At 41.2% G+C, this 14,962-nt stretch overlaps 1 protein-coding gene across 5 annotated transcripts in view; it reads left to right on the top strand.

Moving 5' to 3' along the window:
* The window catches only part of Fbxw11 (F-box and WD repeat domain containing 11), a 118,742-nt gene that overhangs the window by 39,415 nt on the left and 64,365 nt on the right, over nucleotides 1-14,962 (top strand). For 2 of the 5 annotated variants that reach the window (XM_047554668.1, XM_047554669.1), the window contains exon 2: nucleotides 248-349. The exons of the other annotated variants lie outside the window; for them this stretch is intronic. In XM_047554668.1, coding sequence (XP_047410624.1) covers nucleotides 248-349 — 102 coding nt within the window. The remainder of the gene's footprint in view (nucleotides 1-247; nucleotides 350-14,962) is intronic. 5 annotated transcript variants of the gene reach the window in all.

Here is a 14,962-nt window from a genome sequence, read left to right as displayed (position 1 = left end):
TCCCTTTAGTGGGTTTTCATTTAAACATTCTCTCTCCCTCTTGATTCTGTTCACTGTATCCTGAGAAATCAGTGGTTGGCCATTGAAACCTGTCCCTGGGACAGAACGTGGGCCCTCTCCCAAGGGTTCAGTGAGCTGCCTCGGGTGCACCCCTGCCCCAACTAACATTCAAGTTGCCTGTGTGAAGGAGTGATTTGTTGCGGCCTCTAACTGCTTCTTCTCTTCCTTCCTTTTTGTCATCCTGCAGTGTTCTGTGCCAAGGTCTTTGTGGCTAGGCTGCGCCAACCTGGTAGAGAGCATGTGCGCACTGAGTTGCCTGCAGAGCATGCCCAGTGTCAGATGTCTCCAGGTGCCTCTCTTCTTTCTTGTTGTAAATGTGTTTTTACGTATGCCATGAACATTTGTTGAAACTTGCAGTAGTGTGTTTAATCCAATGTTAAGTCTGCTAAATGTTCTGTGTAACCCTCTGCTTTCCTCCAGCCTGGGTGCCCCACAAGGAGGAGGAGTTAGTACCACGAGGGGCCCTTCTGAGCGGGCGGGTCTTTGGCTGGGCCCTGTCCTGCTTCCCTTTTTCCGCTCCTGCTTTTTACTCTTCCCCCCTCACCTTGAAGTTGTGATTCTCATGTTTAATAGTTGTGCATGTGCCAAAAAGAAACAAATTAAAACAAACAAACAAAATTCTGACTTATTTTCGTTGAGTTGGGAGGGTTTTATAATTAAAGTGATTTTTCTATTTTGAAACTCATCCTTTTGGTTTGCTTTCTTTCCCCCATTCAAAAAAGGAGTGGGGAAGGGAGGGAATCCCTGATGTTATAAAGCCCCAAATTGAAGTTTGCAGAGATCACAGCTTTATGCTATGCTGCCAGTAACTGTTGGTTTGGGCCACCTCCCAAGGGCCAGACCTGATACCTGTCCTCAGGGTCCACCCAGCTTTCCAGGCCGAGGCCGGCAGAGAATTCCACAGATTAAAGTAAATACTTTTGGGGGATGGTGTGGGCCGGGGGTGGCATGGGGTTGCTGAGGATAAAACTGTGTTAGTGGGAGTGTAGCTGGTGACCTTTATTGGGTGACTTCGAAGAGAGCCAAGGCCAAACCCATAGTGGCTCTGTGAAGCTCTGTTTGGAGAAAGCATGTGTTTAAATTAAATTGGTATTGGTAGTAATATTCAGTTTTCTTCATTGCATATTCTAAACATTGATATATCTTTCTTTAAAAAAAGCAGTATTAAATTCCTGACTTCTGGTTGAGACTGATCTGTTTTAGGAACAGTGTAAAATTAGTAAATGTGTTAGAGGGATATTATTGATGGCATGGGTGACTTCACTGTTCACAAGGTTATCTTGTCAAGTTCACAGTCTTTAAATGAAACTGGGGGGCTAGGAAAGAGGAAAGTGTCCTTGGTATTAGGGTTGGGCATTTTATTTATCTATTAGCATATGTTTTCTGTAGCATTAGCATGGTTATTGCTTCAGAGTGCTTTACTTAGAAAGCACTGGAATCTCACTAACACAATTAGCTGAGGAGTGAATTCAATACAACACCTGGCGGTTGTCTTTAGATTGTTTTAAGAAGGTAGGTTTCCAGGAGGTAGGACACTGGAATTGGGTGTTTCATTGAGACTACAGTGTAATGTGTGCTTATCTTTGGAAAAGCATCTTCCTTGCATGTAATGTAATTTTTAAAAAATGTTGCAACAGCAGACGGATTGCATGTGCTCTCCTTGGTTCTGTGTAATGGAGATTTGCATTGTAGTAATAGTGTGTATCTTTTCTCTGTTTTTCTGAAAATGATTACTTGAATGTTACATTTGCTTTTAATGGACTGACCCAGTTTTCTCTAGAGTTGGACATTTAAGTAGGGGAAGAATTGTTCACTGTCTTGAAGCAGTTTCTTTCTGTTGCAGTTAAAAGTAATTGACCAATGGAAAGCACCGTTTAATATATTTTAGTCAGAGTCTTGTGAATTCTCCAGAGGTGGAGTGGGAGGAAGTGGGTTCCTACTTTGTTGAATGTGGGGAAAATGCCTCTAAAGTTCTTTGACTCATCTCTCCCGTGAAAGCCATTTAAGAGAAAAAAATTGAAACATTGCCTTCATTGAACTGAATTTTAGTGAATGGAACGATAATATTGTCTTTAGAAGTGTGTGGGGAATTTTATTAAGTCTTAATTTCATTTGTATGTAATTGAGGGTGTGCAGCACACTAAAATGACTGGAGCACTTAGCTGGCTGAAACCAGCCGCTCACCCTTCTGCCTTGTCCCACATGTGCACGGAAGGTGACTGTGTGTTAGCCAACCCGGAGACCTCCTTCCTCTCCACTTGTTTTGTGTATTATTACTATTTTTAATAAAAACTCACACATGAATTTTTAATTCTTACGTTTTCCTTCTAAATTTAGTCTGTTTGTTGTCTGTTTGCTTTTTGTGGTGCTTGCGTGCGGGGCAGGCACTTTACACTGAGCTCTGCCGGGCCCTGGGACTGACTTTGGTTTTACGCATTTTGCGACACCAGTGTTTCCCCTACTCTCCAAACAGTGTGAAAGGGTAGCGCCTTAACGTGAGCTTGAGTTTTCAGATACTGTCAGTTGTGTATATGCTACGTCTCTGGTTCATGGGAAGTTGACTTCCTTGACACTGCATGCCTCTTGGCAGAGTCACTTCAGGCAGGCCAGAGAAGAGAAGGGACAGCATCCCTGAAGAGGACAGAACCTAGTTCGCACGGCTTGGGCTGTAGAGTTTCATGAAAGAGTCCCCTTAAAATGGTCACTCTGGGCCCACTGATGGTCCGTTTAGCCTGTCCTTAATTTATGGTTCGGTGGTCTGTTGGAAGATCTGAGTGGGAGACTAGTTACTTGAGTCACAGTTCAGCCACTCCAGCTCTTGCCATGCCTGAGAGGGGAAAAGGAATAGCAGAGACTTAACAAAACGACACTCACTCTCTACCGACTGTCCTTGAGTTTCAGTCAATGTAAGGTTCCTGACGTGACAACCCTGCGCTCCTGGCAGAAGTTGGCACCCCATTTTTCTGATGTGAAAACTGAGCCTGGCCTGATGTGCCCTATTTGACTCAGATTCATATTTACAAAGCTGCTGAGTGGTGGCTGGCGTTTGAGCCCCACGCTTGCCTAAGTCACAAACGGGCTTGCTTCCTCTATGCTGGAATGCCACCTTTCTATAGTTTTCTATCTTAGTTTTGTTTGTGAAAACTTCATTATCAATATCTTATGTATGGTTCTATCAGTCATTATTTGAAAGGAAAAAAAAAAAAAAGAAGAAAATCCTGTCAAATTTTATAGGAGGAAAAAAAAATGGCATTCCCATTGGCAAAATGAGCATTCCCGGATCCTAAGACCAGGGCGGTCCTGAATGGAGTCTCCGCTAATCCAATCCCCTGACCATTTGCTGAGCAGTTGGGATGTGCTGGGGCTTCTGCTAGTGCTGGGCCTGTGAGCCAACAGTAGGGGGCTGTTTCCTGCTCTCAAGGAGCCCACTGTCCCAAGCAGAGCTGTGAATGAAGATGCAGATTGAACTACAAAAGAAGAAGCCTGCGTGTGCGTGTGCGTGTGCGTGTGCGTGTGCGTGTGTGTGTGTGTGTGTGAGAGAGAGAGAGAGAGAGAGAGAGAGAGAGAGAGAGAGGGAGAGAACTGTGAAATCGGCCAACCTGTATGTTCCTTTAAAGCAATGTGACCCAGTTTAAACTAGGACCAACCCTCGACATATTTTAGAACAGTCGAATTGGAATATTGGTTCAGACCTCTGAACCAAGCTGAGCTAGTTGATATTTCATTTGCCTTGTATATCCAGTTTTGACCAGTTGATTGTTTCATCTCAAAAATCGAGAGTTCAGGCCCTGTAGAGTATTGATTTGCCCAAGACTCTGGCATGAGATTAGTACCGATGTTAATGATAGTATCTTTTATTTTCTACCTTCTTTCTCTGTATTGGACTCTTGGCCCTAGGTTATCCCATTTGATCCTTTTGAGGGAAGTTGTCTGTGCTACTTTTTTGTATATGAAGTTATAGAATTGAATCGACTTGCCTGAGGCTACACATTTATTTAGGTGACAGAACTAGGTAATTACAGGCCGAGATCTGGACATATGCAAAACCTGTTTGATAGTCACCACGTTTTAGTGACTGACAGCTGCCATCTTCAAACTTGGTAGCTGTCATTTTTAGGTAGAAACAAATTCCCCTTAATTTTTAGTGTCATAAGTTTGTGTCTTTGTTTATTTATTGGTACTGGTGATTGAACTCAGGGTTGCTGCACCACCAAGCTACATTCCCAGCCCTTTGTATTTTTTATTTTGAGATAGGATCTCACTAAGTTGCTGAATCTAGCCTCAAACTTGCCATCCTCTGGTCTCAGCCTCCCAAATCACTGGGAGTGTAGGTGTGTGCCACCATGCTGTTCAGTGTCACGTGGAAAGTTTAAAGTTTAAAGTTTACACATGGAAAGTAGAGGTTCGTTGTTGTAGACTAACATGTTTTCTTAGGAATGCTGTTGGCAGCCTCTCATTTGGGGATGGGTGTTAGTGACAAACTTTTTTCATGGGTAGGACTAATTGCTGGGGATGACAGCGAGGATCCTGTGATCAGGTCGAGGATCAGGTTGTAGCGCCTCCTTCCTGGCTCCAGGGTGTATATTCCTGGGCAGTGATGAGTGCAGTCTCCACACCTGTCTTGCGCCTTGCTTTTCTTATCTTCAAGTACATTCAGGGAGCCACAGTGGTCTGAGAACATTACGACTGTCACTTACCTTAGCTGCTGACCTAAGATGTTGTTTTTCAGAGGATGGAGGTAGCTTGGTAGAAAGAACCTTGGTTTTGGAGCCAACAAACCTAGATTCTAGTCCTGCTCCTTCTACTTAGTGATTCTGGAATGCCTGACAAGTTACTTTCCTTACCCTAACCTCAGTTTCCTTATCTCTAAAAGTGAAGGTGGTTGTGTCCACACTCACCGCTTTTGCCAGGTAGAAGAAGGTCATTGCTGCCTCCTTTTGGGAGGATGAAGCTGCATTTCTCTTTGCTTGCTCCAGGTCTATATTCAAGAGGTAGAGAGTTCCAGTCTTAAGAGACTTAGATTCCAGGGTGGGTTAAGGAGAAACTGTCAGAGCCCCTTCCTCTGGCTGCTGGGGGTGTGCTCATTTTGTGCAGGGCTTAGGTCAAGTGGCTCTTCCCACACTTTGCTTTTGTTTCTTTCTAATGAGCATTTGGGACTTTGTAATTCCTTCCTGATTATCCTGTTGCATTCTGTGTCTGAAAATGTGAAGGCTTGGAATAACCTTTTGGATTGCTGAGTGGGAGAGCCTATAATACTTATGAACACTAAAATAGCACGTTTTCCCCTCTTCATAAGAAAGTTTACAAATATAGCACCCCCGTCCGTTGGTAACCTCCCCACTCATTACCACCCGGAGAGTATTCCTTGCTATTTCAGGAGCGTCCCTCTTCCTGTGTGTTGGGCAGGGAGGAAGTCATCAAGTTGTGCAGGTTCTGTGTTAGGAGTTGGTGTGGATGACTCCAAGAGTGGTGTTTTCATTGTCCGGAACTGTAGTTTGAGAGGGACAAAGCTGGGGCCTAGCTTTGTGACTCCTCCCACTTCTGTGTCTCCCAGAATAGCTCTGAATTTGTCTGTTTTATATGGTGGAACTCCAAGGGAGATTTTATTTAAAAACCTTTCTACTATGGAAATTTCCAAACATACACAAAAATAAAAAGAATTGTTCAATTTAACCTGAACAGATTTCAAAATTATGTTGTTCAATTTTTTCTACCCCCCCCGTGAGGATTTTAAAGCAAATCTATGATAGTTTAATTGGAAAAAAAAAAAAAAAAAAAGTCTGACAAATCACTCCAGTCAGCATTTAAAAAAAATGTAAGTAAAGTTCAGTTTCCCATGATCATTTTTGACTAAAGTTTAGAAAAACATCAGTAGATCCATAATATACACTTTTTATTTTTCAGTTAACATTTTTCAATTAGCAGACATTGGCCTCTTTCCATATCAGTATATAAAACCAATAAAATTCTACTTTATAGCTGCAGTATTAAAATATATGACTTTGTAATTATTTTGTTTCAAAAATAACCAATTCCCTCTATTGAAGGAACTTTAGGGTATAATTTTTTAAAATATCAAAAGTACTTGAGAAACTTTATTGCACATGTCCCTGTAGGGTTGCAGGGCTGCATCTGTCAGTGCACCCTGAGTGCAGTGCTTGTTCACAGGCCTGCGGCCACCTGTCTAGTGGAGGTGCAGGGGCCTCTCCCTGTCAGCCCACTTCTCCAAGAAACAAATGCCGACCTTTGTCTGTCACAGTATGTGCTCTTTGTAGGAGAATATGCACCCCTGTAACTGTGGGGGTTCCCCCTTTTTGGAATAGTAAAAATGGACTCTCCTCAGGAAACCACAGTGCCACTTGTTAGCTCTGTTTGCTTGCTGTTGTGTTATAGACCTGGCCTTGAATTAGTGACGTCTAACTCTCACTGATTTTACTGTCATCCCTAGAGTGTAGGAGGCAGTCCTGAGAGTGTTTTTTATTTTTTTCCTGAAATACTTTTTAAAAAGTGAAAAACATTGTTTGGGGAGGTCCTGGGGATTGTACCAAGGACTTTGTGCTGGGGAAGTGTAAGCTCACTGCTGAGTGACACCTTCATGCCCTACAGCAGTTTTCAGGGTTGTCAGCCCAAAAGGACGGGAAGCGGACTTCCAGGGATTCAGAGAAGCCTTTATTCCTTGCGGCCTTGAGTGTCCACTTTCTGGATGGGAAAATGGCCAGTCAGTTACAGAGGGGGTTTTGGTTTTATAGGATACAATGAGGATGAGGGAATCATTGGAAACCACACAAGTGGAGTTTTGACTGGCAGGGGTTAGTTGTACAGGTTAAAATCAGACCCCAAGGGATGAGCACTCAGATCTTGCCATTGTCATTCAGGACTAATTTGCCATGCGGAAAGGTCAAGGTTTATGGCCTGGCATTCCTCATCAGCCCCTTTCCTTTAGGACCCTTTGTTATCAGAATGCACTGGGAGAGGTCTTGTTTGGTCAATTTCCCCTCCCACCTCCCAAGCCTCCTTCTTGGGGAGCTGTATTATAGGCATGTCGTTTCCATAACCCTTCAAGGGTGTAGCTCAGTGATTGATCCCAGAGCTGACAGTGCTCTATTTTGACAGGCAGGTGTCATGGAGGGGATACCAGTTTATTTTCCAGTCAATGCCATAAGCTCTGAATATCATTAAGAATGCTTAATGTTTACTTCAAAATATTATTAGAAATAATATACATTTAAAAAAATTAAATGAGTAAATAAAAAATCATAAATAGTAACTGAAAGCACCCAGAAACCATTCCAGATGCGGGAACTCACGCAAGAGATTTTATTAAGCAGACAGGCAGAGTGTCTGCCCGCAGTGAGAGAGAGAGAGAGAGAGAGAGAGAGAGAGAGAGAGAGAGAGAGAAAGAGAGAAAGAGAGAAAGGCAAAGGCGGGGGAGCCATTCTTAAGTAGTGGAATTTCGTGGGCTAATAAGATCGGACCAGTAGCTGGCGAGGAGGTTCGTGGGCTAACAATCTGGACCCGTGACTGGCTAGGAAGTCGGGGCTCGCAGTCTAGGTTGTAAAGTGTTGTGGGGGGAGGGAGAAGAATGGCGGCAGCAAAACAGCAGATCTGATGCCAATAGTAACATGATAAATTAAGATTTTCTACCATCATTTAAATTTACTGCATGATATTTCATTTAACAGTTGTATTACTGATTTTAAGAAATGGTTTGTATTAAGATTGCTTCCCGTTTTTGTGGCATTTTAAGCCACATTGAGTGGAACATCATTGTTACTAGATCTTGGGTAAAAAAGCATGCACATTAAAATTTTTTAGATTGCTAAATTGAACTTTTTATGGTGGGGTTCAGTGCTAGGGATTGAACTCAGGGACTATCTACAACTGAATTTTGTCCCCAGTCATTTTAATTTTTTATTTTGAGACAGGGTCTAGCCAAGTTACCCAGACTGGCCTTGAACTTTGGATCCTCTTAGACTTCCAGGTAGCTAGGATTTACGGGCATGTGCTATCCTGCCTGGCTGCAAATGTACATTATATTTTTGAGAAGCTTGTGGAAACATTGTCTGAGATATTCCCTTTTTATACAGCCTGGATGACATTGGATATTTAGATTTTATATTTCTTCGCCATTTTCATGGATGAAAATGAAAAAAAAAATAATATTGTTGTTATCATTTTTTTTTTTTTTTTTTTTTTTTGCGGTGCTGGGGTTTGAACCCATGGTCTTGTGCTTGCGAGGCAAGCACTCTACCAACTGAGCTATCTCCCCAGCCCTGTTGTTATCATTAATTTGGTGGCAGCGGCTGGGTGTACTGGGGATTGAACCCAGAGGTTCTCTACCACTGAGCCACATTCCCAGCCCTATTTATTTTTTTATTCTGAGACGGGGTCTTGCTAAATTGCTTAAGTCCTCGCTAAGTCATAGAGTCTGGCCTCAAATTTGCAATCCTCCTGCCTCAGCCCAGAGTTGCTGTGGGTGTGTGTACCACCCCTGTATTTGGTGTTTGATTGCTAATGAGATAGAATTTAAAAATTCATTGGCCACTTACTATTTCTTGTTTTGAGTTTTCTTTATGTTCTTTCTTCATTTTTTAGTTGATAGATTCATTTAAAAATTAATTTGTAGGAACTCTTTATATATTAAATATAGTAATTCATTTATCGCATATATTTCCCCCAATTTGAAAATTTTTTTTTTAATAAGGCTTTTGGCCATGATGAACATTTTGAAAGAAATGTTTGCATTTTCTGTACAAGTCATACTTATTCTTTTCCTTTAGTATCCTTCTGTTTTGTGGCACTATGCTTTGTATTTAAACCTTTCAGTTTCTCTGTCATGTTTGCTATATGCTGAGATTCAAGGGTCCACATTTTTTTTAAACAGCCTGTCCTTTTCTGTCTACCCTTGATGTGAGGCTGTGCTCACACTTCCCTTCCTGCGCCCCGTTCTGCCCCTCACCCAGGCCTCTGCACCTCCTGGTCCATGGCTGCATCTTGTTGACCTGTACAAGGAGTGCTAGTTTGAAGGCATCTTGTTAATGGTGATATGGATTTTGAAAGTTCACTGCCAAACAGAAAAAACGGATTTTAACATTTTTCTAAAAGAGTGACTTGCTCTATTCTCTTTCTTTCTTTCTCTCTTTCTTTCTTTCTTTTTCTTTCTTTCTTCCTCTCTTTCTTTCTTCCTTTCTCTTTCTCTCTCTCTCTCTCTCTCTCTCTCTCTCTCTCTCTCTCTCTCTCTCCCTCTCTCCCTCTCTCTCTCTCTCCCTCTCTCTCCCCACCTCCCTCCCTTCCTCCCTCCTTTCCTTCCTTCCTTTCTTCCTCCCTCCCTCCCTCCTTTCCTTCCTTCCTTTCTTCCTTCCTTCCTTCCTTCTTTCCTTCTTCCTTTCCTTCCTTTCCTTCCTTTTGGCAATGCTGGGATCAAACCCAGGACTTCTTGCATGCTAGGTAAGCATGCTCTGTTCTTACTGTGGATTAAAATTGCTTTCGAACATTTCCATGTCATTTTCTGAAAACCATGGGGTGACTAGGCGGTCTAAGAATTTGAAGTAGCAAATTGGAGAAAGTTTTAATTACACACAGTGCCTGGCATATAACTCTAGCACTCAGGAAGTCACACGGTTTGCCAGGCAGAGAGCCTCTGCTGTTGGAATGCTGAAGCTGCACCTTGCTCTTCCAACAGCTGCAGTTCGTGGTTTGCAGACCAAGCGCCTGGCGACTGACGTTTCACAGTATATTTGAGGATTAAGGACGCAAGTAAATGGGATTCAGACTCCATTAGAAATATCTTTTTATTTTTGGAATACAAATCATTTCATACTGCAGACACTTGTTACGTTGCTTATAAAAATGCTGGTTTTATTTATTGTTTGTTTAGTCTCTTGATGAAGCTAACAGTTTCATTGCAAAATTTCAACAGTAGACAAGTAAAAAGAAGAGGTTGACTGCTGGGCACGGTGGTGCACACCTGCAATCCCAGTGGCTCTGGAGGCTGGGGCAGTAGGGTCACAAGTTCAAAGCCAGCCTCAGCAACTTGGTGAGGCCCTAAGCAACTTAGTGAGACCCAGTCTCAAAAAAAAAAAAAAAAAAAAAAAACAACAACTGGGGAGGAGGCTCAGTGGTCACATGCCCTGGGTTCAATCCCTGGTATTTAAAAAAAAAAGAGGTTAACATCTATTTATAATCTCTCTTCATTTTAGCATGCATTCTTTTCTTTTTCCCTCTGGACATTTTATTTCTATATATGTATATGTATATTTGTTTTTATATAGACTCATGCTCCATGTATTATACAGGTTATAACCCAATATTTTATATTGTTAATTGAACAATTCTCATTAGTAAACTTAGGTCTGCATTCTTAATAACTGCACTTTGATTGAATATGCAGTAATTCCGCCTGCCTCTTACTGCTGGACATGAAGATCTTTAAATGACAGTGGATCTCTGTGATTAATTCCTTAAGATACAGTATTTATTAGTAAAATTGAGTCAGGATATGTACTTTCATAAGGCTTTTAAAACTTTCAACCAAAAGGTGAACTTACTTTTCACCACATCACACAGTAGTGTGTGATTGCAATAGAAACAATGCCCAGTGTAAGAAACAAGAAATAGAAAAGCACCAGGAGTGAGTTAAAAATCACCCTTTGTTCATTTATTTTTTTTTTTTTCCTCCAGCCACAAGCATTTCTGATGCTACTATGTGCCAATCATTGTCTTAGGGCCCGAGAATACAGGAATACACATCACAGACAGAGGGCCAGGCTGTCTTGTTACCTACATTTTATTTTTGTTTATTTTTAAGGGGCCGGGGCTGGAACCCAGGGCCTCAAGCCTGCTAGCAGGCACTCAATCACTGAGCTCCGCCAGCAGCCAGGAACTTACATTTTAGTGGTGAAGGAGATAAAATGAAGAAAACATGCTGCGTTAAATGTTAATATAAGTGGTGTAGAGAGGTGGGGGTAGGTTACCCTAAGGTTTGGGAAAGGGCAATGAGGGAAAGCCTCCTTGAGAAGATGACATTTGGGCAAAGATGTGAAGGAAACAAGGGAGCAAGTTGTGCAGATATCTAGGAACTGGGACCCCAGGTGGAGGGGACAGCAAGGTGGCAGGCCAGCAGTGGGCGTGTCTGTGCTTGTGCTGCCAGACCGGCTGAGTACAGTGAGGGGCAACTAGTGGGAGGTGAATTCAGTGTGGAAAGGGAGAAGGCAGGACAGATCGGCAAGGCTTCTAGGCCTTACTGGAATTTTTTTTTCCCTTCTTTCCTGCCTTGAAGTGGAAAGGCGCCAAAGAATTTTTACCACAATTCATCAGTCTGACCTTTTAACAGGATCACACTGGTGGCCGTGTAGACAATAGAAGGGAAAAGTGAAGTAGGGAGGTAGGTTGACACTGGTCAATCTTAGAACTAAAAGGTCATGTCTGCCTGTTCCCTGCTGGTAAATGCACTGCTTCTAGAGAGTTGCTGGCATGTAGTAGTTGCTCACTAATTATTTATTGAATGAAGAATAGGCATAATAACCTGGAATAAGAAGGAAAAGCTTTCTCCATTCTTGGTTAGGACTATGTTGTATTTATATGTGTTTTAGATAGTTGGAAATATTACATATATGTAAATAAATACATATGTAATTTTACCTGCTTTATTTTACTCTATGCTTCGTGCTTATTCAGATGATTATACTTTTTTCCTGTAATTTCTCTTAATTTGAAATGACATATATAATATCTTTCTTGAACATCCCATAATTTGCCATTTCTGTGACTATTTAGAATCTTCATTTCTATTACTGAAAAAACAAATCAACTTTGTACATAAGTCTTTGCCTTCCATTTGAACTACTTAGGGTATATTTTCCGGGAGCTATACAGTACATATTCTGTCAGATTGTTTTCCAGAGAGTTGGGATCTTATGGCACCTTCATAAAGAGTGGACGTTATTATTTTGAGAACTTCTAGCAAGCCTAGTGGCATATTCTAAATTGACAAACCTCATTACAAGTGGCAGCCCTGCACCCAGAGCAATTTGAGTATATGTCGAGTCAGCTGAGACGTGGCTTACTGAAAGAAGATCCTGAGACTAGATATACTTGGCCAAGAAAAGGAACTGGGGAGAAGTTTTCAAACATAACTGCGACCGCCCTAGTCCATGCCTTCCTGTTGAGTTGCCTGGGCGCCATGTCTGGAATTCAGTGTTGATGTCACCTGGTTAGAATGGGGTGATTCATGGAATGCTTCCAAAGCATAGATTCACTTATACATCTTGCACGTATTTACCCAGGACCTGCCCACTGTGTCCCATGGACTGTGCTATGCCCTGTGATGCAAAGAACGAGCTCCAGGCCTCCAGACTGGTTGCATATACCCCTTGCCCTAATCTAAGGAAGCTCTTCCCTTGAGAAGGCAAGGGGTCACCTGTTGAAGACTGTGAAGTCTCTTATAGGATGATTCTTAATTACTTAGTATAAGACAAACGTTAACTCCTTCGTCTTTAAGAAGGAAATGAAAAATTAGGGATTAAAGTCATGGTAGCCGTGGTGGTAGGTAGGAGAGACTATCATGTCATTAATTTCAAAGAAAAAGACCTTGGCAAAAAGAAACATTGCCCAGTGGGTCCTGTAGAATTCACAGGAAAGGGCTATAATTGTACCCCTTATTTCTGACTGGTAGTGATGACTTGGGGAATACACATTAACCTGTAGTGTCCCCAGTCAGCACTAGTTTTAGAAGTTCATCGAGGACATCTGACAGTAATGGTTAAAGAAAAGGCACAAAATGTTTCAGCACATTTGTTCTTAGGGATATTTAATTAATGTAAACAAACCATTGAAAAATTGCTTTTTATCTTATAGAAAAGTTGTAAGTACCGTACAAAGAACTATTTTTCCAACAATTTGAAAACAAAACTGACTGCCATCATGCTGTAATATTTTAGTGTATATTGCCTACAAAGGAGGTGTTCCTCATGATCATAATCCAAGAGTCAAATTGGTAAATTAGCATTGATAACAGTGCTGGCATCATATCCTCACTCCCTATTTAAATACCAATAACGGTCCCCCAAATCTCTTTTATAGTAGAATTCTTGAAATGTTATTGCTTCTGGGCCCTGTCCGCCAACTCAGTTAGGAAGTGAATATATAAATACTTTTGTCTCACTCTTTCTTAAAAGCTCCCTCCTGCAGGGCATGGTGGCCCACGCCTGTAAGCTCAGGAGACTGAAGCAGGAGGATCACAATTTTGAGGCCAGTCTCAGCAACTTAGGCCCTAAGCAATTTAGAGACCTTGTGTCAAAAGAAAAAATAAAAGGGGACTTAACTCAGTGGTAAAGCACTGGTTCAATCTCCAGTACCACCCCCCATCCCCCAACTAACAAACAAAAAACTTTCCCTCCTTTTCTGTGTATTTAATAACAACAAAACAAGACGAAATCCCTGAATTCATACTGATAATTTCAGTTCTCATGCAGTCCCACAAGTTTCCTTCCAGCCTTCTGTAAGGTAGCCATTTCCATATTTATTATTCCCTTCTCTAACAGGGAGACCTGCTCCTAATTTCTACAATAGACTTCCTTATTTGTGTTACTTAAAGGTAAATTTGCCTACCAGACTGAGTATTTCCTTCCCCTCCTTTCCCTTCCTTTTTTGATGGTACTGGGCCTTGTGTGTCACAGGTGAGTGCTCTACCTCCGAGCTACAACAGCCCATCTCTACGATTTTTCGGAGGTCTTTTGTTTGTGGCTGTATGGTATAACTGCTGAGTTCAGGAGTCACCTAGGTTGTTTCTTTTCACCCCCCCACTATTAACCCATTTTGTCCCATCATCCCAGATGTGAAATACCTATAAAAACTTAAATGTAGTATACAACATATAATAGAATTATGTAACATTTAATTATATAATGATATAATGACACTATAAACATATTAGTTAACACAATGATTAATTAACACAAAGTTCTAGGTTATGATTTCCAATCTATTTTAATGCACTTATGTCAGTTTTGTTGAAATGATCACAGAATTGAACATTCGGGACTTAATGGTTTAAGTGTGGTTTTGCTCTTCATTTGAAATATACTTAGGTCATTTATTCCTTCTGATAGTCCACCTCTCTCCCTCATTCATTGTTGATTTTGTTTTTTTATTTGAGCATACAAAGCATTTAGCATAATTCTAAGAACCAAAGCAACACAGAAAGTAAACTCAGAAATGTGAGTACTTGTTCTTCTCTGTGTTGTTCCCATTCTCCCGTTCTGTTTCCAGGGGATAGTCAGTCTGGTTTTTTTTTTCCAATTTATCCTCTTTTCTTTCTTTTGCACTGATAGACAGGGACATTACAAACAATGCTTCTGTGAATAACTGTGTGTACATATTTTCATATTATTTTTGAATTAGTGTGTCTTCAAGAAAAATTTCTAGAAGTAGGGTTGCAAGATCAAAAAGGATATATGTAATTCATTTTGTTAAATGTTACCAAAATTTCCTTCAAAAGGGTTGGGCACAGTTGCCTTCCTACCAGAAATAGATGGGTGTGCCTGCCTGCTTCCTCATGGCCTCATCCACTGAATGTGTTGTCATCTTGCTAAATATTTGCCTGTAAGTGATCTGAGAAATGCATAGCTTTAATTTGCATCTCTTCGATGATGAGGAAGGGTGAACATCTTTTTTCCATTTGAGAGTCGTGTTTGTATTTTTGAGGTGTCTCTTCAAATTTTTCCTGCTTTTCTATTCTTTGTCCCCCTCCCCTCAGTTTAAAATTAATTTGGGGGATATTAGTCTTTTTATCGGTGACATGTGTCACAAACATTTTTTTCCACTTTGTCATTTTCCTTTGATTTAGTTTATGTTTTTAAAACACTATGCAAATTTTAACATTTATAGCTAGCTAAATTTTCCT

This window comes from Sciurus carolinensis, chromosome 6, assembly GCF_902686445.1.
Source record: "Sciurus carolinensis chromosome 6, mSciCar1.2, whole genome shotgun sequence".
Classification (NCBI taxonomy): Eukaryota; Metazoa; Chordata; class Mammalia; order Rodentia; family Sciuridae; genus Sciurus; species Sciurus carolinensis.
This window is presented reverse-complemented; position numbering and strand designations above follow the sequence as displayed.